This window comes from Rattus norvegicus, chromosome 10 (genome assembly GCF_021556685.1).
Source record: "Rattus norvegicus strain SHRSP/BbbUtx chromosome 10, alternate assembly SHRSP_T2T, whole genome shotgun sequence".
Taxonomy (NCBI): Eukaryota; Metazoa; Chordata; class Mammalia; order Rodentia; family Muridae; genus Rattus; species Rattus norvegicus.
Window position 1 is genome coordinate 97,282,327 of NC_141543.1, and position 24,736 is coordinate 97,307,062.

A 24,736-nucleotide genomic window follows, 5' to 3' on the forward strand; every position below is an offset into this window, starting at 1 on the left:
AAAAGAAAGAAAGAAAAAAAAAGTGCAGAGTAGACTTGCTCCTACGGGTGGCCGTTACTAAAAGATGATTGATAAGTGTATACCCTGTCCCTCGAGGCTCCCAGTGTTTGTTTCTGTTAAAATCACATGCATTACAAGTTGTATTTTATGGGCTGGAGAGATATAGTATAGACCTCAAGAGCACTGGATGCTCGTGCAGAGCACGTGGCTTGGAGCCCTGGCTCTCAGATGGTATCTCACAGCCATCTGTAACTCCAGTTCCAAGGGATCAGATGCCTCTTCCGACCTCCGTGGACACTTGTCCACATGTGGTACACTTCCACTCAGGCACATACAAATACCCATAAAATTAAATAACGTATCTTAAAAATTGTGTTTTATAATGCTGCCTAAGCATTCAATATCGTTAAAAGCATTTACATTTATAATGGTGTACCTAGATCCAGGCTTTTCTGCATTTCAAACTCATGGCATATAGATATTTAAGGTTGGATTAGCATTTGGGTTCTGAACACCCCAGGAGAGGAAGGTAAGTTACTAAAAGCCAGGTCCATTGCAAATCAATCCTAGAAGTCAGGAGTCTTTTTAGTATGTATTTGAAAGCCTTAATCAAACTAGCCTGTCCCTGAAGGTCTCTATCAGGCCTGTAAGGGAACAGTTAAAAAGGGGGCATTGGAGCTAGAAAGAGTTCTCGGCTGGCAAAGGCTGAGGGACCGCTGGACTTAGGGCGATGAAATAAAGGCAGGAGGTCATCTATGAAAGTGGATTTGACCGTTACTCTCAGTGGATAGAGGCGATCAGAACAGCAGCAGCAATGGAGAAGTGGCAGGCTTTACTCTTGGCCTAGAATGTGGATCAGTAGCGGGGCACACTTGCCCCTATGTCACCCACGCCCCCATTCACCCGCACTGCGCCGTTATCCGTCTGACTGACATCTTGGGTAGCCAATGATCTTTGGGACTTCAAAAGAGCCCGCCTCCAGGAGCTGGGCGGGGCGAATAAGTAGAATGACAAACATTTTGACCAATTGTGTGGAGGGTGCGGGCGCTACCACTGTGTCGACCAATGAAAAGAAGGAACAGTTTAGAAAGGACGTGCCCGGTAGCCAACGCTCGTCGCCGCTGTGGGGTCGCGTGGCTTCCGTTCCGAGAGGGCGGGCCGACATCCCAAACGGAAGGTGGTAGTCGCTGCCCGAGCTGGTTTGAAACTGGTGGTCCGGCCCGGCCGAGTGTGTGTGTGTAGCTGAGGACCTGCTGGAGGGCTAGGCCGTTCTTGACCGCCCGGGCCCCGCCTCCCCTCGGACCCGCGGACCCAAGCCCCGCTCCCCGCCCGTCTTGTGCCTCAGCCCGCTGCCTCTCCGGCCGTCTCTGCGGCCCAGCCGCCACCATGTCCCTGCACGGCAAACGGAAGGAGATCTACAAATATGAAGCGCCCTGGACTGTGTACGCCATGAACTGGAGCGTGCGGCCGGACAAGCGCTTTCGCCTGGCGCTGGGCAGCTTCGTGGAGGAGTACAACAACAAGGTAAGTTGTGAGGGGGCTCAGCTTGTAGCTGGCGAGGAACGCTCGAGGTGGGCGGCAGCCCCAGATCTCACAAGTCTCCTGCGAACTCGCCTTTACAAGGGGGTGGGTCCTCTGAGGTCCTGTTGCTGAGGGTGTCACACTCATTGCCTCTTATTTAGTTTTGACAGCCGGGGAAACCGAGGCACGGTGTTGTGACATGCCTGAGGCAGATAAGATTTTTGATGGTAGTAGCAGGTTTCAGACCGGAGTTACACCCCCCAAAGCCATGTCTTCCTCCGTCCCTCTCATTTCCCCCACTTCTGTCGCAGTGCTTCTGTTGCTAGGTGGGGGGCGGGAGAGAGGCAGTGGAGGAAGATGCGGGCGCTTGGATTGGTGGTCGTGCATTCCTGGCCACGCGAGATTTCTGTTGGGGCTATTTATTGCAAGATCTTCCCCATCTCAGGTGTTTCTCATGGATACAGAGCCCTAGTGCTAGGTTGTCATTGGTCACTGGTTTTGCTCCTCGATGTTCACCCTCCCCCAAACAGTCTATCCTTGGAAACCTTAGTCTGTGGCATTATCCCGCCATTATTTCTGAATAGAGAAAGATGACGTTTGACCTATTCTTCTCGTTGTTCCTTACACGTTGATTTGCAACATTGCTGGACATCATCACTCCAACAAAATGCTGGTAGAAGGAGAGTTTTTATATGCAGGATATAGGTTTGAAAGTATTAGGAAGAATTTTCTTTCCCTAATCTCTTACCTTCATTCTTTTGTTGTAATTTGGGTGAAAACAAATACGAACGACAGTAATCAGAGCTACAGAAAGCTGTGGCCAGTGGTGTTTAGAGCCAGTACTCTGGCTTACTCCTATGAACATCAGACTGGAGACAAATGACAAGATGGGGGGGAGGAGTGGAAGAAGTAGATGGTCTAGGATTTAACTATAAGGCATTGCACAGACCGAATTTTTATTTTTTCTGAGAGGGCTTACATGTTTTACATGTGAAGGTCCAGGTGAAAACATTTGAATATTTAGGTTCATTTATAGTATTTCAGGAGCACACATGTTTCTCTGGGTAAAGGTCCCCGTTTCTTTGGAGTCTTCTTTGAGAAATGGATGAAAAGAATGGACTTTGATTGCCCAGACACCACACATATACAGTCCCAGGGAGTGTGTACTGAGCTGCCCTTTCCTAAGGAAGAGCCTTATTTCTTTTCTCCTCTCTAGTGGCTTTTGTCCCCCTCCCCCCCCGCCCTCCACCCACAGTGGCAATAACCCTGTAGCTGTGTTTCAGGGTTCTGGTGTCTGTAGTGTTTGTAAGGTTAAGACCACTAGAAATATTATTTAAGGATTCTTGTTAGAAGTAAAAGTAAAATATTCTCAAAGGACTGTGGGTTTTTTTTCACACAAATTAATTTTTTCCCCTTTTAAGTTCTTCCAGAGTTTTTTATCTAAAAAAGGAGAAGTTGAGTGCCTGCAGAGGCCAGAAGAGGGTGTCCCTGAGCTGGAGTTGCAGGCTGTTGTAAGCTACCCAGTGTGAGTGCTAGGAACCGAATGACCACAGGTCTTCTGCAATAGCAGCAAGTGCTCTTGTCAGCTGAGCCATCTCTCCAGTGCCTCATTTAAAACTATGAACATATCCAGTGCCTCCTGAGGAGCAAGTATGTAATATAAAATAACCCTCGAGCTGGGCCTGGTGGCTGTCACCTGTAATCCCAGCCTTTGAAAGGGTGAGGCAGGAGGATTATTATAAGTTTGAGGATAGCCTGGGCTACATAGTGAGCTCCCAACCAATCAGAGTTACAAAGTAAGACCTTGTTTCAAACAAAAACCCTAGAAGCATGCATCTTTCCTTTGATTTCTGTGGATAATAAACATATACCATTCCTATCTTAAGAGGTTATTATGTTTTGGGACAGTCTCATGTAGCCCAGGTGGGATTTGAACTCCTTATCCACCTGCCTCCACCTCCCAAGGGCAGGGATTACCAACATATGTCGCCCTGTTCCACTACCTTGTGGGTTTTGTCTTTCTAAAATAAAAGTGCCATATCTCCTTCTTTGTTTGTTGTCATAAGCTCTGTGAAGAGAGAGAATTTATTCCACTTTAGGATACACAGTGCTGATGTGGAACTCCATAGTGGTCATTTAAGTGTGGGATAAATGTCTGTGTTATTCAAATCAACCAACACTTGGAGTCATTAATCACTTTCCCAAGCTGTTGGTGTAACCAAACCATGCACGAGGTCCTTGGTTAAATCCGCAGAACAAGAACAAAAACCTTTCTAACTAAGTTATCTGACTCTACCTCATCTTAACACAGAAAGAAACTGAGACGAAGCAGACAACTCATCCAAAGCCACACGAACTGGGGAAGGCATGGCTGTGACTATCATGTGCTAGAGGGAGGACTTTTACAGAGAACCAGGGCTAACTCCTACCACCCACATGGTGGCTCATAACCCAGTTCCAGGGGAACCAACAGGCATTGGTGAAATACACATACACACGTAACAAAATCTAATAAAAATTTAAAGGATTTCCACATGACTGTCAAACATTCTGTACATAAACAAAATTTTAAAAAGCAATCTTTCAAAAAATAAAAACGAGGAAAAAAATAGGCCAAGGGTGGTAATGTGCCTTAAATCTCAGTAGGTCCCAGCTTCAAGGCCAGTCTGGGAGAGACAGCAAGACTGTTTTTTTTAAAGCACCAACATATTTTTTTTTCAATGAGTAAACATGATTCTGCTTCATAGCTCTCCTCTCTAGGGCTTTGTCTCACATGTTGGAGAAAGTTGTGAAGAGTGGCCGCACAAGGCACTGAAGGTAGGAGTCAGACGAGACCCAGCAGAGCAGGGGGAGACTGGAGGGAAAGACTGACCGTCGCAGGATGACAGCTGTCAGGGCTAATTTCCAGCCCTCCCTCAATGTGTAAGGAAGAGTGGTAGGATGCTGGACCTAAGAAGGCTATAGTGCAGAACTGCACTTCTCCACAACAGGAGTTTGTTGGACAAAGGGAAAAGTCTTTTGGGACAAGAAGGAGGAGGACAGGTTGCCAATTACTTGGGAGCCTAAAGAAGGGGAGCATGAAGTCAAGGCTAGCCTGGGCTATAGAGCGAAGTTAAGGCTAGCCAGGTTGACTTTGTGAGAACCTGTCTTAAAAAGTGAAAACAAAGCTGAGGAGAGAGCTGAGTGGGTAGGATTCTTGACTAGTGTGTGCGATGTCCTGGATTCAATCCCTGTGCTGGGAGTGGGGAAAACAGAAATTACACTGAGAAAGAAAGAGTAGGTGTGGGAAGGGAGGCCTGAGTGTAGGCATTGTTGGAGAGGAGCTCCCACCAGAGCAATGAGACAAGAAAACCCTCAGCTATGAGGCTAACAGATGGAGGGAAGAGCTGACATGATGAGTTCTTATGCTCAACCTCAGTAATAAACGGGTGTAAAACATGCCATCTTTTCCTGTTAGATTAGCAGAAAGCTTATTTTTAATTTTTATGTTTTCAGAGATATGGGAGGATTGGCACTTATTTACTGTCAATAAAGGTATAAATGGAAGCAATTTGTACATTCCCCTTTTTTAAAATTAATTTTCTGTTATTTTAAAGAAGAATGTCTTGTGGTATTTTCATACATCCCATTCATTATATTTTGTTCTGCTCCTTCCTCCTTCCCAACCCTGTTTCCCTGTCTTTCTCTCTTCCTGTCCCCTCTTCTCCTAAGCAGCTCTCCCACTTGCCTTCCTGCCAAATATGTTCCGTTCCCATCTCTGTCCTCCTTTCTCCCTTTAGACCTCCTCCTCTCCACTCACAGTCCCCTTTCTCCTTTTGTGTATATATGCACAGGGGTGTGTGTGTGTGTGTGTGTGTGTGTGTGTGTGTGTGTGTGTGTGTGTATGAGAGAAAACACTATTTGTCATTCTGAGTCTGTTTCTCCTAACATCATGATGACTCCCAGTTCCACCTATTTTCTTGCAAACCTCCTTTTCTCTTACAGCGGAATAGGATTCCCTTGTGTTTGTGCTCCCTTCGCTTTGTCCACTCACCTGCTGATGGACCTGTGGGTGGAGAGTTTGTCTTTGCTGTCGTGAACAGTGCAGTAGCAGTTTTGGATGTGTAAGTGTCTGGTGTGCTGACCGAGGACGCTGGTACACAGCAGGAGTGGATAATATGGCTCTGTTCTTAGGGCTTTATTCCTCCCTGTCGTCACTGTAGTCCAGGGTGGCCTTGGATTAGCAGTGATTCTCCTGCCTCAGTTTCCCAAGTGCAAGAGTTATGGGTATGAGCCACCACGCCCAGGTTACTCTTTAGCTTTTTAAATCCATGCTGATTTTCACAGTGGCGGCACCAGCTCTCGTTCTCAGCAGCAGCGTGTAATGGCTCCTCTCTCCACTCTCTAGCCAGTAGTTGTCGCCATTTATTTTTTAATGATAACCATTCCGACTGGGGCGAGATGGAATCTGTAAGTAGTTTTCATTTGTATGTCCAAGTATTTATGGGCCTTTTGTTATTTTTTCTTTGAAAATTGCCACTTGAATTAATTTTCCCATTTGTTAATACGATTTATGGGTTTGGGTTTTTAATTTTCCCAATTCTTTATAAATCTACATCTTAATCTCCTGTCGATGTGGTTGGCAGAGATTTCACCCGTTCTGTGGGCCGCCTCTTGGTGCTGCTGTCCTTCGCTGTGCATAAGCTTTGTAATGCCATGCAGTCTCACTTCTCAAGCCTAGGATTATTGTCTGTGTTATTGACTTTTCAGAAAGTTCCTATTTATCTATGCCTGCATCTTAAAGTACTTTGCCTTGTTTTCCTCTCAGTATTCCATAACTTTTTCACTTTTATGTACAAGGTTTCATGAAGCTTAGACTGGCTTTGAATTTCTGATTCTCCTGCCTCCAACTCTCAGTACTGGGGTCACCACCATGCTCAGCATCCCCTTTTCTTGGCAAGGTCTTAGCTGTACGGAGGCTTGTCTTAAACTCTTCTTCCTCCTGCCTTAGCCTCATCCTCCCTCCCATCCCCAGTGCTGGAGTTATGGGCACGTCCTGCTTCTCCAGCCTGAAGCAACCCTTTAGAAGAGGGTAGAATTGAAAATAGGAGCCTGGGGAGATGGCTTAGCTGGTAAGGTGTTTGCTGCACCAACATGAAGATTTGAGTTCAAATCTCTAATGTCCATGTAAAAAGTCCCAAAGCCCAACAAAAATAGGATCCTTGGAACTTGCCGACCAGACGGTTGAGTCAAATTGATGATCTCCAGGTTTAATGAGAGATACTGTCTCAGAAAGCAAGATGGAGAGAGATTGAGGAAGGTACTTGATGTTGACATCTGGCCTGTGCATGTATGCACACATATACATGAACATGTACACACATATACAAAAAATAAATTAAAATGTGTTAGAGCAATTGCACCTCTAGGAATCTATCCAATAAAAGCCTTTAACACATAAATACAAAAAATTAAATAAGGGTATTCATTGTAGCACTGTTGGTAGCAGTAAGACAATGGACTAACCAAAATAAATGAACAGTTGAATAAATTGAGGTGTGCTTACCATAGTCTGCTGTAGAAGAACAAAGTGGAACCATTCATACTGACTTGAGAAGACATTCTTATTCAAAGTAAGTTGTGGAATAAATTATATGGAACAAGTCTGTTTTGGTTTGTTTGTTTGTTTGTTTGTTTGTTTGTTTATAAAGAACCCACCATACATATATACCTCTGCCCAGAGAGAAATACAGGAAAAACTAATTTGGAAAGATACCCAGTCATTGTAGAACTTAGTAAGAATTAGTAAGCACGGTCAGGAGTGGCGCTAATGTGTACTGTGAACTGTGAACATTCACTGACTACTTAACAGTCTCTTTCTATCATAAAATGTACATGTCTGGCTATCCAAACGTAAGCTTTGAGCATGTCAGAGTCAGTGACAAGTTCCACAGAGACATTTGGAAGGTGAAAGTAGGTTTCTTGAGTCACCTGAGTGGCAGAATTGTGAACTGTTGAAGATACAACCTGCTGGAAGGTGGAGCTCAGGGCACAGCTACTCCTGTTCTAAGGAACGCTGGTGTTCTGTTTAAGTCACGATTCGTCTGGCGCTCTCTCTGATGCAGTGTCTGCTCTGGAGCATCCCCTCCTCATCCTTTGTCAGGACTGGAGTACAGACAGACCACAGGATGGGAGCCCAGCTTAAGGTGCTCCAGAAAAACTGTTTCCTTTAAAGTATGGCAGTAGACAGTTCTTACAGTACTTTGATTATTAGTTCTCTACTCCAAAGTGCTTTAATTTGTTTTTTAAAGAAACATTCCGTGTGTGCATGTATGTCCATGCATTCATTGCATTGGGGCCAAAGGTTAGTAACAGGTGTCTTTCTCAGTTGCTCTTCATCTGATTTTTTGGGCCTAGAGCTTGGATTCAGTGAGACTGACTGGCTGGCACACCCTAGGGATCCTCCTGTTCCCACCTCCCCAGAGCTGAGATTACAATGTACCCACACTGGGCTTTTTTTTTTTTTTTTTTTTTTTTTTTGTTCTTTTTTTCGGAGCTGGGGACCGAACCCAGGGCCTTGCGCTTCCTAGGTAAGCGCTCTACCACTGAGCTAAATCCCCAGCCCCCACACTGGGCTTTTTAACTTGGTTTCCGGTGGAATTATACTCAGATTCTCATGCTGGTGAGACAAGTATTTTACTGAATGAGCCATTTCTCCTACCCATAAATTTTTATCTTAAAACACATGAAAGCTAGTTGGGTTTGACTATGTCCTCACAGAGACTGTCACTATTAGAAACAGGAACCTACTCAAGATAGTTTTAAGGGGTGGGAGCTGGAGAGATGGCTCAGTGCCTAAAAGCACTGGCTGTTTTTGTGGAGGACCCAGGTTTAGTTCCAAGCACCCTCATGGCAGCAGGGGACTATCTAACTCCAGGGCTCTGATGTCCTCTTCTGGCCTCCTCAGGCAGCAGACACACAAATGGTGCACAGACACACAAGCAGGTAAAACAGCCATACACATGAGATGAAGAGAACATGATTTCTGATAAGAGAAGGATTCATGCTGACAGGGTAGACAAATGAGCAAGATGAAACTCAGGCCTCAGGGATAAACCAGGCAGTGGAGAGCTGTCCTCACACCCTGCAAGTCTCAAGGCTTGCTTATACCCTCTTCCTGTTGCAGCTTTTCCTGAATCTCCATGCAGCAGTGGGTCTGGCCTTTCCCGTTTTTCCCTTCTGAACAAAGACCTGAGACTAAGTAGGATTAAGGTCTTAAATTCCCAGAAGTGGATTTGGTTGGCTCAGTCATCCAGCCTGATGTGGCAAAGCTAGCACAGTGCTCTCAACTCTGGCTGTGCTTGGACCACTGGGTGCTCTCACAGATAGGACGCCTGTTTCTTACCACAGATGCTCACTTCACTGCTCTAGATAGTGCTTGGGCGTTAGGATGTCCTTAAAGTTCTCAGGAGATTGTAATATGGAGCCACCATTGCAAACAGCTGATCTAAAGAGAGCTTGGGGTCAAGCTATAGGCTTGGGGTGCTTGCTAATTGGAGTCCTGGGTGGGCAGATTACTCTCCCAGTGGGGTCTCTATTTGGAGCCTCCATCATTCCAGTTGTCTAGATATGCACTTTGCTAGAATTAAAGTTTAAGGCTGAGGATCTAGCTCAAAGGCAGGACACTCATGTGACTTTGCATTCAAACACCATTACCACACATCTTTCTAATACAGAAATCCTGCTCTTGGGGCTTGGGTATCGGAAATAATGACAGCAGTATCCAAACCCAGGGAATGTGAGAAATAGGCACAAGAAAGCTGAATTTGGAAAAGTAGCCAACTGTATAAAAAGAAAAACAATAACCCCGTCATTAAGACACTTACTAAGTAAAACTACACAAAACAGTAATATCAGCGTCTCATGAGGCACTATGAGATTAACTGTCAAATGCATGATACTGAGAATTACTGAAGACACAGGAAAACTGCCAGTGCTTTGTGGGAGAACTAAGATAGAATGTTGAGGCAAATACATTGGGAAAGACAGTTTGCACACAACTATTAAGAGTAGGTGTCATGAACATCTCAACTCTGCAGGTTGGGAAGCAGGGTTAACAACAGTGATATGGCTAAGTCCCTGCAGCCAGTGACGGGAGAGTCCTGGAAGCCTGATGTCCCTGACATATTGATACTAATCAGGGCTGGGGTTGATGGAAAGGGTGTAGGCGTAATTTACAAGTCTGGAAAGACGTGTAAGGAAAGGGAAGGTGGGAAATGGTGATTAGAAGTGGGAATGGAGGATAAGGTAGGTTAGCATGCATTGGGTGGCAGTCAGCCTTGACTGTTGGGTCCAGAGGACCTTAAGTAGGAGATGTTCACAGGATCTGATATTGGGGGTTTGGAAGAAATGTCTTAAGATGACAGGCAACTTTTTAGAAGTGAGTGTAAACCCCTTTTTTCCAGTTTTACTTTGAAGTTATCTGCCTACCTGTGTCCTTCCACTTACACCTGGATGGAAGACTGTCAAGATCCTAAGGTCACTTCCTCACCCGTTCAGATCGCATTTGAGGACTAGAGAATTGCTCTGAAGTGTTATCAGTGATGGTGTTAAGAATAAGCATCTTACAGGGCAGTGGTGATGGACACATTTAATCCCAGCCCTCAGGAGACAGAGGCAGGTGGATCTCTACGAGTTTGAGGCCAACCTTGTCTACAGAGCAAGTTCCAGGACAGCCAAAACTACCCAGTGAGACCCTGTCTCAAAAAACCAAAAGGAGGAGGAAGAGGAAAGAAGGAGGAAGAAAAGGAGGAGAAGCAGCAGCAGCAGCAGCAGCATAGCATTATGTTACACCCTTTGCTCTGCTTTTATTGCTCTGAAGTGTTTCAGAGCACAGGGCTCTGTCTCCTTCACACCCATAATCCTTATCTCTCCTACACATTTATAGACCTTACACATCTATGCCTGATAACGAAGTGTATAGATTCATACAGAAAATTCCTTATAAATGTCTAATGAGTATTGTACCAAAGTTAAAGATCTAGAATTAATATATAAAATAATAGCCATAAACAGTAGAAAATGGAATTTAAAAATCATGCTAGGTAGTGTAGGGAAAAATACAACTAAAGCCCTAAAAAACATATATTTGTAGTAGCATACAATTACATAGAAACAAAGTTAGTGAAAGAGTTGATCTGTACACGCAAAACTTTAAATCATTGCTGGAACAAGCGAAAGGTGACCTAAATAACTGAATTCAGTGTAACTAAGTTAGCAGTTCTTCCCAAACTGACCCATAGATTCAGGACAGTTGGAGTCATACGTCAACAGCTTTCTGTATGTTTTAAAGAGATGCTCTTAAAATTCACACATGAAGCCAGTAGTATAGGCGAGCAAAGGTTTACAGAGAACTGAAGCTCAACAGGAAAACCACTGGACCCAGTAAACCGAGCAAACCCTTGGAAGGCGGAGACAAGCCCTATATGCTGTGCGCTGCGGGGTGGCATAGACTCCATGAGGTTCAGTTCCTAGCATTTCATTAAATAGGCTGTGTTTGCACATTCCTGTCCTCCCAGAACTTCAGAGGAGAGGAGGGGCAGAATGACCAGATGGTCTCAGAGAGTGGGACAGGGAGGAGGAGGTTCATGAGTCAGGAAACCTGAATTCAGATCTCTTTCATCTTTTAGATAGAGTTGACTGGACCCTGTGAGTGTTGAGTTATGTAGTGCTGGGATCAGAAGTCTAGGGATCCTAATAGCTTGCCTGTGCACTCAGTGTAGTGAAATGTTAAGGCTGACCAGAGGTCTGGTGTGTCTGGTACTTCTCAAGAGAAACAGACTCATGTGGTCCAATTGTGCTGTTCTGCAGGTTCAACTTGTTGGTTTAGATGAGGAGAGTTCAGAGTTTATTTGCCGAAACACCTTTGACCACCCATACCCTACCACAAAGCTCATGTGGATTCCTGACACAAAAGGCGTCTATCCGGACCTTCTGGCAACAAGTGGCGACTATCTCCGTGTGTGGAGGGTAAGCAGATGCTTTCTTGGCAGGTAGCCAGACATGCTTTCTTGGGGTCAGGTGTCAACAGTGTGCGGTCCTGAAGAGCAGACAGCTAGTGTCATTGCTGCAGGAGGAAGCACAGGAAGGGCCTGTGGACTGACCTTGTTTCAGCCCTGTGGGTTTTCTAGGAAATGCAGCCCAGGTGCCATAGAGTCTTGCTGCTGATGGGGACACGCCTTCTGCGAGGCAGAGAACACTTGGGACCTCCTACTCCAGTAATAGTCAAGATAGTTTTGAGTAAATAAATCCAAGGATGTTGATTCTGATGCATCATCTGTGTGGATCTTCCCTTTTCAGCCAAGCTCAGCTCAGGAGTGTCCCTTCCTTGTGCTTGGGCGTCTGTGACTCTCTCAGAAGACAGGCTCGGGTGAAAGCCTTGAGAGCAAAGCTGGGAAAGGGGGGAGTTGTAAAGGAAGTCCACATGCCCGAGTGGGTTTTATTACCCTTTATCATCAAAATACTTCCTCCTCTCTCCTTTTTTTTTTTTTTTTTTTTTTTTCCGGAGCTGGGGACCGAACCCAGGGCCTTGCACCTGCTAGGCAAGTGCTCTACCACTGAGCTAAATCCCCAACCCCTCCTCCTCTCTTCTTAATTTACTAACTAGGACATTAAGTAGGGGGTGGTACGTGTAGGCTGGCTAATGTTTTAAATCGTTGTTTCCTCAGGTTGGCGAAACAGAGACCAGGCTGGAGTGCTTGCTAAACAATAACAAGAATTCAGACTTCTGTGCTCCCCTGACCTCCTTTGACTGGAATGAGGTGGATCCTTACCTTCTAGGTGAGGGCTTTGAATTCCAGCTTGAGGAAAATGAAGATACATTTCCTCAGATTCGGCCGTGTGGGTTTTTATCCAGGCGTTTAAGGCATGCGTCGCATCCTAAAAACAGGCCATGGTGAAATGGACTAAATATGAAAGTAGTTATTACTTCTCACAGGGAACTTAGCTTCCCTTGTGTGTCTATCATGTCTCTTCGGCTAAAAGTTAAGGTTTTGCAGGTGTGGTGGTACACACTCACACCAGCACGTGGGAGTGCAGGCTGGAGGATCTTGAGCTTAAGGTCAGCCTGAACTACACCAGGGTCCCAAGGAATTCTCCTCCCCACCACACAAAAGACAGAAGTGAGTGTTCAGGAAGTAGTTGTGGCCTGTTGTCCCTTGGGCCCAGCAGAGCAGAGGGTGTCTGTATGGAGCCCCATCGGCACTGACTTTCCCTGGTGTCCGCAGGAACCTCAAGCATTGACACGACCTGCACCATCTGGGGCCTGGAGACCGGGCAGGTGCTAGGACGAGTGAACCTTGTGTCTGGCCATGTGAAGACCCAGCTCATTGCCCATGACAAAGAGGTAATGATGTTTTTCCTTTTCTCCTTGCTCTCTGTACCTGCAGGTGAGAGGACATGCTATTCTCACACTGTGTTGTAGGCCATGTAGATCATAATGTTTGCATGTAAATTATAATGTGTTAAAACAGAAAACACACTTATCATTGAATGCACTTCTCTCTAAATGTAATGGTGTCTCCATGGTGGGAGGAAACAGGAAGGAGGAAAAATTCATGACAATCCTAATTAACCACTTTCCTCTGAAACCAGTCTGTGAACTCTGGTATGTTTACTTAATCTTTCTACTTTCAGTCCTGTTAGGAGGCAAATGTGTCTTATTGGTGCCGTTTCTTCTGTTTAGCAGAAGAGCTGAGGGGAGCATTCCTCTGGTGATGGGGAAGCTGGTATATCTCTGCTTCCACAGTGTCCCTGTCTTAGTTCCTTTGCTGCCCCTTTACCTGCACATCGAGGAGCATCAGTGTTTGTATAAAAAAAAAAAAAAAAAGGTGCCTTAAGGTCATCAACAGAGTATTATGGTGCCAGGTAGCCAGTCTGAGGGCTTGATCGAGAGCAAGCTCTTGTGCAAGACTATGGGACCTGACTCCTCCTCAACCAAGGGTCAAATGAAGAGTGTGTGTGCAGAGATGACCACTAAAGGACCTTGTGCAGATGTCAAGTAGAGACAGCCTCTGTTCTCTGCTAGAACCAACTCAAAGCTGGGAACAACTCGGTGTCTGGAATACAGCTCTATGACTGAGTGCTTGCCTAGCATCCATGAGGTCCCAGGTTCAGCCCCCATTATGGGGGAGGGGGGCCTTGCAAGAATAAGCCTAAGGGATTTAAACCAAGAGAATGCTTACAGGGTGAAGGACTGGAGAGGAAAGCAGTGGGGGTGGGGGGGTGGAGGGTGGAGAGGTCCACTACCCCCAGGCTGAAGGCTACTGGAGCCCAGAGTCTGGCTTTACCTGGCAGACATGCTTCTGAACAGAGGCAGAATAATATTGAGCTCTTGCTTCCCAGAATCCAATTTCCCTCCTCAGATTCCTTTGTCTGAACCATCCAGAGGCAGACAGCAAATCTGGGGCCCAGCCAAACTTTGGCTTGTAGCATCAGGTCTCTGTGACACAGAGAAGAGCAGGAGGAGCAGGAATGGATCAAACTAATGGCAGACTGGAAAGAAGGAACCTGTGATGGCAGATCTGTCTGAGGAAATGCCGTGTGTGTGTGTGTGTGTGTGTGTGTGTGTGTGTGTGTGTGTCTGTCTGTCTGTCTGTCTGTCTGTCTGTCTGTCTGTGTGTCTGTCTGTCTGTGTGTCTGTGTGTGTGTGTCTGTGTATGAGTATGTGTGTGTGTATGAGTGTGTGTGTGTTAGGGCAGGGAAGGTTTGCTGCCTGGCAGATGTAGTAGAGGAGCGTTTAGTACATTGGGAGCTGCTACCTGCCCTCTTTCGTGCTGAACCCCATAGGTAGAGCGCGGGTAACAGTAGTTACCTAAGCTGGGAGAGCTCTGTGCTCTGAACCACACTGCGGGAATCCCCAGTGTTTCCGCAGGAGGATTACCTACAGCCAACAGGAAAGCAGGTGCTGAACACAGAGCACACTTGAGAATCTTGGTAATGATGACAGCAGATGTCAGGGTGGAGGATGAGAAGAATATCTCACTAAAAATATATGATCTGAAGCCAGGTGGGGTGGCACATGCCTTTGATCCCAGCACTCAGGAGGCAGAGACAAATGGTTCTCTGAGTTTGAGACCAGCCTGATCTAAAAATCAAGTTCCAGGACAGCCAGTGCCACACAGAAATGCTGTCTCAAAAAACAAAAAACAAACAAATATAAAGTAAGGTCTGTGTTGAAAGGATGGTTCAGTGGTTAAGAGCCTCGGCTGTTCTTCCTGAGAACCCAGATTCACTTCCAGCACCTACATGGCAGCTCACAGCCATCTATAACTCTAGTTCCAGGGAATCCTATGCCCTTTTCTGACCTCAGCTATTCATGAAGTACACATTCATACAAGGAGCCAAAACGTTCATACAGATAAAATACAAATCTTAGGGAAAAAAAGGTCCTCTGGCTGCCCTGGATACTAAGGGACAAATACTGCTAGTAGATACCCATCTATCTGTGATCAGTGTGCTCACCCCTTTCCTCTAGTAGATACCCTTCTATCTGTGTTCAGTGTGCTCACCCTTTCCTCTAGTAGATACCCACCTATTGTGATCAGTGTGCTCACCCTTTCCTCTAGCCATAAAGAAGCTCTCTGTGTAAGATTGACTGATTCAAAAGGGCCATGTATAGTCACACATGTCTGTGCTCCTATCACTTGAGTGGCAGATGCTAGAGGATCAAGAGTTCTGGCTTATCTCCCGCTATATCATAGCAAGTTTAAGGCTAACCTGGGCTGTATGAGACCCTGTCTTAAAACAACAGGAAAAGGAAAGAGTGATTAAAAGGGGATCCTGGATGCCTATAATTCTAGTGCATAGGTGGTAAAGATAGAACAGTCTAAAGTTTGCTAGCCTGGGCTACATGACAAGACCCTGTCTTCTTAGGCCTGACACACCAGGTAGACAAAGGCTTTGTCTAGTGCTGTTCTGCTACATAAGGACACACACACACACACACACACATTCATTCTCTCTCTCTCACTCTCACTCACTCTCTTTCCCCACAGCCCTTACCACATAGCAAGTTTGAGGTCAACCTGGGCCACATGAGAATTTATTTTTTTCAGATTTACTTATTTTTATTTTATGTGTATGGGTGTTTTGCCTGCATTATGTCCTTGTACCACATGTGTACATAGTATGAGAAGGCAGAAGTGGGTGTCAGATCCTCCGGTCCAGAGTTACAGATCATTTGTAGCTGAACCTGGGTATTCTGTAACAGCAACAAGTACTTTTTGCCACCAAGCCATACCTCCAGCTTCTAGTTGTCCTCTTAAAAAACACAAAACCAAAAGCATGTTACCTTTTTCATACAAATGGATCTCACGTCTAGGTTTTATAGCTGAACAGCTTGGTAGAGCCAATGTGGTTTTATCATGACTCTGCATCTGACTGCACGTAAGTGAAACCACTGGCAGCCAGAAAATGTCGTTTCTGTTTTATCTCAGGGTTGAAAGAGGAAAAGTAGAAGGCAGGAATGGGAAGAAGTCAGCCAGTGTCTATGGTAGAATGATCTTTATTCTCTGAGAAGCCACAAACTTAACCTGCCTTTGTGTCATGAGCTGGGGATCAGATGATCTGGAAGTGACTGATGTCCATGCTGTGGGAAAGGAGAAGACTGGGCTGAGTCTGAAGCTTCTTACCAACAGGTCTATGACATTGCGTTCAGCCGAGCTGGAGGTGGCAGGGACATGTTTGCCTCTGTGGGTGCTGACGGCTCTGTGAGAATGTTCGACCTCCGCCATCTGGAACACAGCACCATCATTTATGAAGACCCACAGCACCACCCCCTGCTTCGCCTCTGCTGGAACAAGCAGGACCCCAACTACCTGGCCACCATGGCCATGGATGGAATGGAGGTAAGGCCTGAAGCCTTGTCCCTTGACTCCAGTGTACTTACAAGAGTAGCTCTCAGATGTTAGCAGCCAGTACCCAGGATAGCTCATGGAGATGTTTTTGATTGTCACAAGTTAGAGCATGGAGTCTTCCTGGCATCCCATGAGTAATGACTAAGGAGGCTGCTACTCATCCTGCAGTACACAAAACAGCCCCAACAGTGCCAGTGGGCACTAGACTGAGGGTCCCATCCACAAAAGGACTGTGTTCAGAACCTGCTCCCTGCTTGTTCGGTGAGACAGTCTCTGTAGCCAGATGAGCTTGGAACTTACTGAGCATCGTAGGTGAGCCGTAAGCTCAGTGCAGTCACACGGCCTTCTGTGCAAGGGTCTGATGTGGTGGGATGTGGCTTAGTGGCAGAGTGCTTGTCTAGCATGCTCAAGGCCCTGAGTTCCATCCCTAGTCCAAAAAAAAAAAGCAACACCGAACAAAAACAAAATGCATACACACCCATGCTAACACACACCCATGCTAACACACACCCATGCTAACACACACCTTTAATCCCAGCACTTGGGAGACAGAGGCAGGCAGATCTCTGTGACTTTGAGTCCAGTCTACAGAGTGAGTTCCGGGACAACAAGGCCACATAGAGCTATCCTGTCTCAAAAATAATAAGTAAGCAAGTAAATAAATTTCTGGTAAAGTGATGCTAAGACTGGTAGAAGAGTGGTGATGGGTCTGCAGCTTGGGACTCGGTACAAATACCACAGAGTCACCATGATTCTGGAGGCTCTTCAAGCTTGGTCTTGTCCTTGGTTCAGCAGTCTCTGTTTGGGAAAGTGGTGTTTATTAAGGAAGCTGGTCCTAGACAGAAACTTCATGGATGAGATAAGAGTACAAGTCAGAGTAGCAGGCGTACGGGAGGACTTGCTGTTCCTGGCCCAGAGTGTGCAAGAGCCTTTTACACCTAAACACATGCATGCCTATGCTTCCTAGCTTCAAGTGTAAAAACTCTGGTCCTGAAGAAATAATATAAAATCCATCTGGTAATTTGTCATGAATTAGTTGTATTAACTAATTTTTAAAAATGCAAATAAACAATTCACAGTAAAGAAAAAAGGGTTAGACAAGTAATAGCTAGATGATATTTAAACCAAGTCACGGTTACTGGGACTGATAGAAAGGAGGCCTTCCCACTCGGTGTTCTAGGCAGACTCTGCAGCTGTTGCAGGCAGATGTATAGGCAGAGGCTCTGTGGTCTGCCAGTTCTCAGGAGAGGGGTGGGTTGTTGGTTGAGAGGGTAGGTAGTTAGCCTCGGTTTGGGTGCGGCTGATGTCTCAGACTTCTTACATCCTGGGTTCTGCATTGGTAAGACACATTCCACCTAACTGAGATGCACAAATTTTTTTGTAGGCTCTTAGCAAAGATGCTTGTGGATCATCAAACTCATATTGCCTGTTCCTTCTTCCCCTTCCCCTTCAGTCTCTTTAGTGTCCAGTCTCTCAGCATGGAGAGTACAGGGTCTATGTTTGCTCATTTGTATTGTTCGTTTCTGCCTCAGGAAATGCTACCTCTAGCGTTCTTAGATCCGTAAATGAAGAGACCATTCTTACAATTGGGTGTGTGGGTGTTCCCTGCTGCACTCTGCAGTTATGGGCCTTTCTCTTGTATTTCTGCAGGTGGTGATTCTGGATGTCCGAGTTCCCTGCACACCGGTTGCCAGGCTAAACAACCACCGAGCATGCGTCAATGGCATTGCCTGGGCCCCACACTCGTCCTGCCACATCTGCACTGCAGGTAACCATGGTGGGAGGCAGCATCAGGGTCAGGTGACCGTGGTGGGGGAGGCATCAGGTCTTAAGTTTGTTTTATTTTGTTATTTATTTTGTTGAGTCAGGGTCTTGCTGTATAATTAATGCTGGCAGGCGGTGACTTGCTGTATTTATCAGGCTGAGCTCCAAATGGCAGCAGTCCGCCTCCTCTGCCTCCAAAATGCTCTCATCACAGTCATGTGTCACCACACCTAGCGAAACACATCAGTTGGCAACAATTCAGGTTTTTTGTTTATTTTCTGATGGTACCGGGGATTGGACCTAGGACTTTGAACACGATAAGAGGCACTCTGTCACTCAGCTGTGTTTCCTGCTCCTGTTACTGGGATTACAGGCATGGATGGAATTTTTTAATGTTTATGTCTGTATAGCACTTTATGTCAGTCATCTGTACAATTCATTGAAATATAAATGTACATAAATGGGAAACAGTCGTCAGAGAAGCATCTTTATCCACTCAAGTATTTTTAGTGGCTGAAGTGACATCGTATTTTGGGATCATTGTATCTTGTGTCTTTTCTTGATTCCTCAGCCCAGTGTCCTGATCTAATTCTCTAGCCTGGTGCAGGAAATGGAGCTTAAGGACACCAGGGATGTGGAGTCAGGACCTAGATTTGGTCCTCACTGGCTACATGGCATTAGGGAGCAAGTCCGAGGACATCAGTAAATCTTGGGCTCCTCTTTTCTGAAATAAAGCTCCTTTTACAAAGTTTTGCAAATTGTGACTGCCTCTCCAAATACAAGACTGTCACCTCATCACCTGAGCTCTGGCCTTCTTACTTGCTTTTTCCCCAGCGGATGATCATCAGGCCCTCATCTGGGACATCCAGCAGATGCCTCGGGCCATCGAGGACCCTATCTTGGCCTACACAGCTGAAGGGGAGATCAACAATGTGCAGTGGGCCTCGACCCAGCCTGACTGGATCGCCATCTGCTACAACAACTGCCTGGAGATCCTCCGCGTGTAGTGTTGGCACCTCACCGACTAGGCAGGGGCTGTGTGCTTCAGCCTCTGCCCCCTTCCTTCCCACGTAAGAAGAGTTCCCAGTGGCCAGTATGTCTACTGTTGCTTTAACCCACTGTGTCCAGAAGCTGCTGTAGAAGTCCAGGCCAGTTACCCCGCTGTCTGTGTTGGACTGTGCTGTGTGGCACCACCGCGGCCCAGGGCTGGGTTTTAAGTTTTCACTCCTTTCCTCCTCTTTGCTTCTTCAATTAAACGTCTCTGTGTATTTGTTTGTCAGCTGTTGGTTCATGAACAGTACAAGCACTGGCTCTGTCTGTCTGTCTGCTGCTGAGGCAGTCGTCTGTCCCCTGTCCCTATGTGTTGTGCTAGCACTTAAGTGGGAACAAAGACCAACTTCAGACTGTCTTTCCTCCTGGCACCAGTTCTTTAACAAACCTCAACTTTGTATGTTTTTATCTGTCAGGCTAGGTTTTTATGAAAAGAATTTAACCTTCCTGGTTTCTTGATTTCACAGGTTTCCCTCTTTGTACCGTCCTCTCTTCCCTCAGTGCCTGCAGTGGGTACTGGACCCTAGACCCCACGAGCAGTTTGCTCTCCTGCCTACAGGGCACACCCCTGACCAGGAGTTGGCAGCTGCGCTGGTGCTCTGAAGTCTGTTGACTCACCAACCTTTCCTCAGCCTGTTCCACCCTCAGGTTCCTTTCTCTGGCTTCACTAATTGAGTACCCAGTGGGGTTGACATAAGGGCCATGCTGAGGGAGAATCGTTTTCAGGAAAGCTGAACTTACATTGTGTTTCCAGTATGGTTTCAGAATCTATTTTTCCAGTTTAGAACTTGAATGATAGGCAAAAGAGATCTCTAAGCTAAGCTGTGTTTCTGTTTGTTGAGTTTCCTCTCCCTGGTTGGATACTGTCCCATCTTTGGATTAAGTGCTCTAAATAAGAGACTTCCTGAGAGGTACTGTCTGTGCTTGACCCTAAACAAGATTTTTAGACTGAGATAGACAGGCAGTTCTCGTAAGTGAGGAGCTCATCAGTTGTGGTGATCCCAGGGTAGCCGTCTAATTGTCCACACCTGTGCACTTGCCCTCTCCTCAGTTAAGGTTCTGAGCAGTATTCAACTTTGTAGGCTGCAGTTGGCCAAGCTGACTTACAGGCCTTGTGTGTCTTGTTTCCGTTACACGAATGGGTTCCACAGAGGGGACTTGTATGTAGTTCTGACTTTAGATGAGTCCCTGGCAGAGTCTGCAGCATGGCCTGGGAGAATGTGCCGGGCTTGTATTCTGCTAAGCTGCTTGCAGATTTCTTAGATGTGCTGGTATGAGGAGAGTAGCAGGCCTGAAAGCTGATAGATGGTTTTGGCTACTCACACTGCCATTGTTGGAGAAGTAAATGCTGATCCAGTCTTCTGAGAACATGGGCTCTCTGGCTGGTCAAATGCTTGAGGTTAATGTTCCTGCACTAACCTGTGGCTCGCCCGTATCGGTGTGGTTACCTCGTCTCTTAGTGACCTTTCCTAGCGAGGCGCAGACACCTCAAGGGTAGCAGGCTTGCTGCTGTAGGAGCCCTCGGTTTCTTCTTGGGCTGAGTCTCAGTAGAAGTCAGGGTGGTTGCAGGGCTTGTGGAGAAGACCTATGCTGGGCAACACCTCTGTTCTGGATGGACTTTAACTTGGCCTGAGTGAACAAAGCTTTAAAAGGCTAGCAGCAGTTACTAGAATACATTTATATGAGGTAGCTATGTGCTTTGGAAACCAACCACTTGTGATGGTGTGTCCCTTGATCTGTGGACACTTAGCAACTTTGTTCAGTCTTCCTCTCGCCTGCCATCTGGTTTAGGTAAGACTCTTGCTATCTCTGTCTCCAAGTACACATGTACCCACGGTTGCAGGGTCGCTGGCATTTTAAGTGCCAGCTTTCTCACTCTCTCTCTATAGAATGCACAGGTGGCCCCTGTGGCTGAGGAAGAGATTTTTGTAGCCATGAGAGGCAGAAAGTTCTTAAGTCTGTTCCCTTCCCTGAAACACAGCTATGTTAAAGTTTCAAAGCCAGACTCTGTTAATATTTGCCAGGTCTTAGACTGACAGTGAGGTGGGTCAGGATCTCCAGATCTGTTCTCTGGACTCCAGGCCCTGGTGTGGCTGCAGTGCTGTTTTGACATTTGGCAGGCTAAGCTAGAGGCTCTGGCCCGTGCTTTCTTTGTCTGCTGTATGGGAGGCTGCATGATCAATCAGACTAGCAGAGAGCTGAACTGGTAAATGGGTCTGAGGCTTTTGTGGGCTTGAGCTTTTCTTACTGGAGATTGATATCTTTCCTGGACCTGCAAGGCTAGGGCTTGAGGAGGCGACACATGACAAGTAGGTGGTGACTTTCTCTCCAAATCAGAATTAGGTCGCAGATAACTGGCAACAGCTCAGGAAGAATATGAGAAAAGACAGAGTCCTATAGTGTTTTGATGATTGTTACAACTAAAATTTGGTATTTTAAGGTAAAGGAGAAGGAAATACTAGAGAACACAGAGAGTCTGAGGGGAGAAACATTGAGATTGTCTCTCATAGCTGTGGAGTGAACTTGTGTCTCAGCCTGGGTTGGCCTTTCTGCACCATTAAGGGAGCTTATGTGTCACTGGGTACCAGGAGGGTGACAGCTGGGGGCAGAGAGCCCTTCTTGCTATAGGTGATATCTGGAGGTTAAATTCTAGGTATTGGGTATCCTGTGACAGTACATGATGACATTGTTTTAATTTGTTTAAGACCAGGCTGTCTTTGAACTGAGGACCTTCTTTCTCTAGTCTCCCTAAGTGCTGGGGTCACAGACATGTGCCACTGCCCCAGCATCCATGAATCTTCTTGAAGATCCATTTCTCCCTTTATCTTCCCTAACCTTTTCATTTTTCTACTTTGTGTGTGTGTGGTGATGGGGATCAGACGTCGGCCCTCACATGCTGGGCGAGTGTTCTACCACTGAACCACACCCTCCAGCCCCTTCCTTGTCTTTCCTCTTCCCCTTTCTTATTGCATTTCTACTATAGAATGATCTCCCTGATACATCCTGGGCCATAAGGAAATGTAGGACTCTGGGGTTTACTAAACATGGTGGGCAGTCCAAAGCTGTGCCCTATTTCCCCATTGTGAAAATATGGCAGTTCCTTTGATTACCTGGCTTAGGCCAGAGTACCATTGCAGGAGAGGCCTCAGGGCCTGCACTCGGGATGAGGAAGGTGGGGTATATTCAGCATTGGGTTTCTGAGAGGAGAGCTGATCTGAGCAGTTACCATGAACCCTGAGGCAGGGTTCCCAGAGTTGTCCTCTCTGCTCCGGTGAGGCAGCAACTGAGGGTCTCATGTCTCCAGTCTTGTTCACCTCAAGCCATCTACATTCTCTCTTTCTGCCATACTGTCATTGCTGCTAATGGTCAGAGTCAAGCATGTGGCATTACAGAATGAGCAGGTGGTCTTGGGCTGCTATCCGGACATCACTTTTTAAATGTGGAAACATGCAGATGACTTCTCCAAGAGGCTTAGGCTAATGTGTCAGCCAGAAACAGTAGGCTAAGAGAAGCTTGAACTCCAGAAGAAAGCTGTTGACATTCTGTGTGACAGCTGGAAAATGTATAAGCACCCGCCCTTGAGACAACTCAGTGAAGCTGAACTGTGCTATCCGCCATTTGATAGAAATGTTCTCACCTTGGGCTGACTGTGATGTACAATGTGTTATGAAAATTGTCGAGCTGAAGCTTTAGTCAAATACGAGTCACTTGCTTTGATCCCGTGTATTTTATGATTCCTCTGTCAGTGACTTTCCCTCGCCTTACCCTGAGTGTGAATTGTAGCATGATTGTATAAACCTCTATGTAGAAAATGGAGATTTCATGTTCTACAAAATGTTAAGCTCTAACTGATCCATTTCTGTGTTCTCTATAGCCTCATGTGTATGACCTCACTTTCTTATCTATTTAAACTTTCCTTCTGTTCTAAAGCTTTCGTAGCACCCCTGTTCAGGTGGAGAGGAAGCTGTCTCTTTGCAGAACCGTACTGTAACCATTTCTCCTTTATAAATATTATTTTCACAGGGCTGATTGTATACAGGGCTTGTAATAAAATTTTAACACTGTGTTGTGAATGAGCTGCGGTTTCTCCGCTGGAGGTGACTTCAAAAGCACCTGAGGGTGGAGCGTTCTTTCTGTGACCTTACTTCCTAGTACGTGAAGTCTAATCTCACAGTCTTGTTCTGTTTCAGTCTCCTGTATAAGAAGTACCATATTTTCTGCCCATCATACTTTGTAATAAAACTTGAACATGTATAGATTGAATTTCTTCTAGTGGTGAATTCAGTTCTTCCGTTAGACCCCACTCCTGTTCAGCACAGGATCTGCTAGTTCAACTTGTTACCTTGTATCTCCTGTTTGCTCACTCTCTTAGTTCAGAGAACATGGACACCTACTCCATGCCAAAGGCCATACATAACCCTCAGGCTGCTTATGCTTTGTCGGAGGGACATCTACAGACTTGTAGTGTTCTGGGGGCATGGGGCTGTGTCCAGGAACCCTGAGGCCATTTCTGTCTGAGTGAGAACCAGAGTGGGTCAGGAAAATGTCACAAGATGAAAGATGTCTGCTTTGGGTTTTGAAGACTTGGAGTTCTCTGGGATTGGGAATGCCACCTAAGGCAAGGAGAACGGTCCTACACAGATTTATGGAAACAAGAAAATGTGGGCATTCAGAGAATTGTAAGTCAGCTTGTACGTGTGAAGAATGGCAGGAAGTGTGACGAGAGGAAAACAGCAACCAGGTCAGGGAGTCTTATTCTTCAAAAACTTTTAGATGTTAGCTTGAGTGAAACTTTAGAAAACACAGAGGTTCACCAGGATCTAACTTGCTCTTTATGTTCTCGAGACAGGGTCTCTGTAACTGGGTCTAGCCTTGAACTTACTGTGTAGCTAAGGATGACCTAGCATTTTTTATATCCTCTTGCCTCTCTACTGACAAGATGCTGGGATAACGGATGTGCACCACCACATCCAGTTTATGGCATGCTGGAGATGAACCCCGGGGACTTGTATGTGGTAGGTACATTAGGGCTGAAAGAACTGAAAGAATGAATATGTGTTACCCTGCTCACACGATAGGGGCCGGGTAGTCCAATAATAGCCATCTGCACACTAGAGACGTCAAAAACCCAGGACCACCTTAGTTCACAGGCTGCTAGCTTGAGCAGTCTTGCATTCTGGCCTTGAAAGCCTGAGGATTCCTGGACAGCTCCTGGTCTTTAGTTGGGGCAGGATAGCAGCAGCAACAGTAGGGTAGATTTATTTGCCAGCCAGGAGGGAAGGACAGCAGGCAAAGCAACACTGCTACCCACAGCCCCCAGGCCTCTGTATCAGGGCTGCTTGAGAGAAGGTCTTTCCTTCTGCAGTTATCCTTTCTTAGAAATGCCCTCACAGGAACATGTCTGTTAGATGATTCTAGACTAAATCAAATGTATAACCATCACAGTAGGCAAGCACTCTACTAACTGAACTATTTCCCCAGTGTCCCCTCTTTTTTTTTTTTTTTTT

At 46.1% G+C, this 24,736-nt stretch overlaps 1 protein-coding gene across 1 annotated transcript; it reads left to right on the forward strand.

Moving 5' to 3' along the window:
- The first annotated feature begins 1,158 nt into the window (after positions 1 to 1,158).
- Dcaf7 (DDB1 and CUL4 associated factor 7) lies at positions 1,159 to 23,492 on the forward strand. The gene is given in 7 exon segments (NM_001107057.3): positions 1,159 to 1,524; positions 11,371 to 11,529; positions 12,228 to 12,339; positions 12,786 to 12,904; positions 16,197 to 16,406; positions 18,066 to 18,183; positions 19,014 to 23,492. Coding segments are annotated over 7 exon segments (1,029 nt in total). The 5' UTR covers positions 1,159 to 1,386; the 3' UTR covers positions 19,187 to 23,492.
- The last annotated feature ends 1,244 nt before the right edge of the window (positions 23,493 to 24,736 follow it).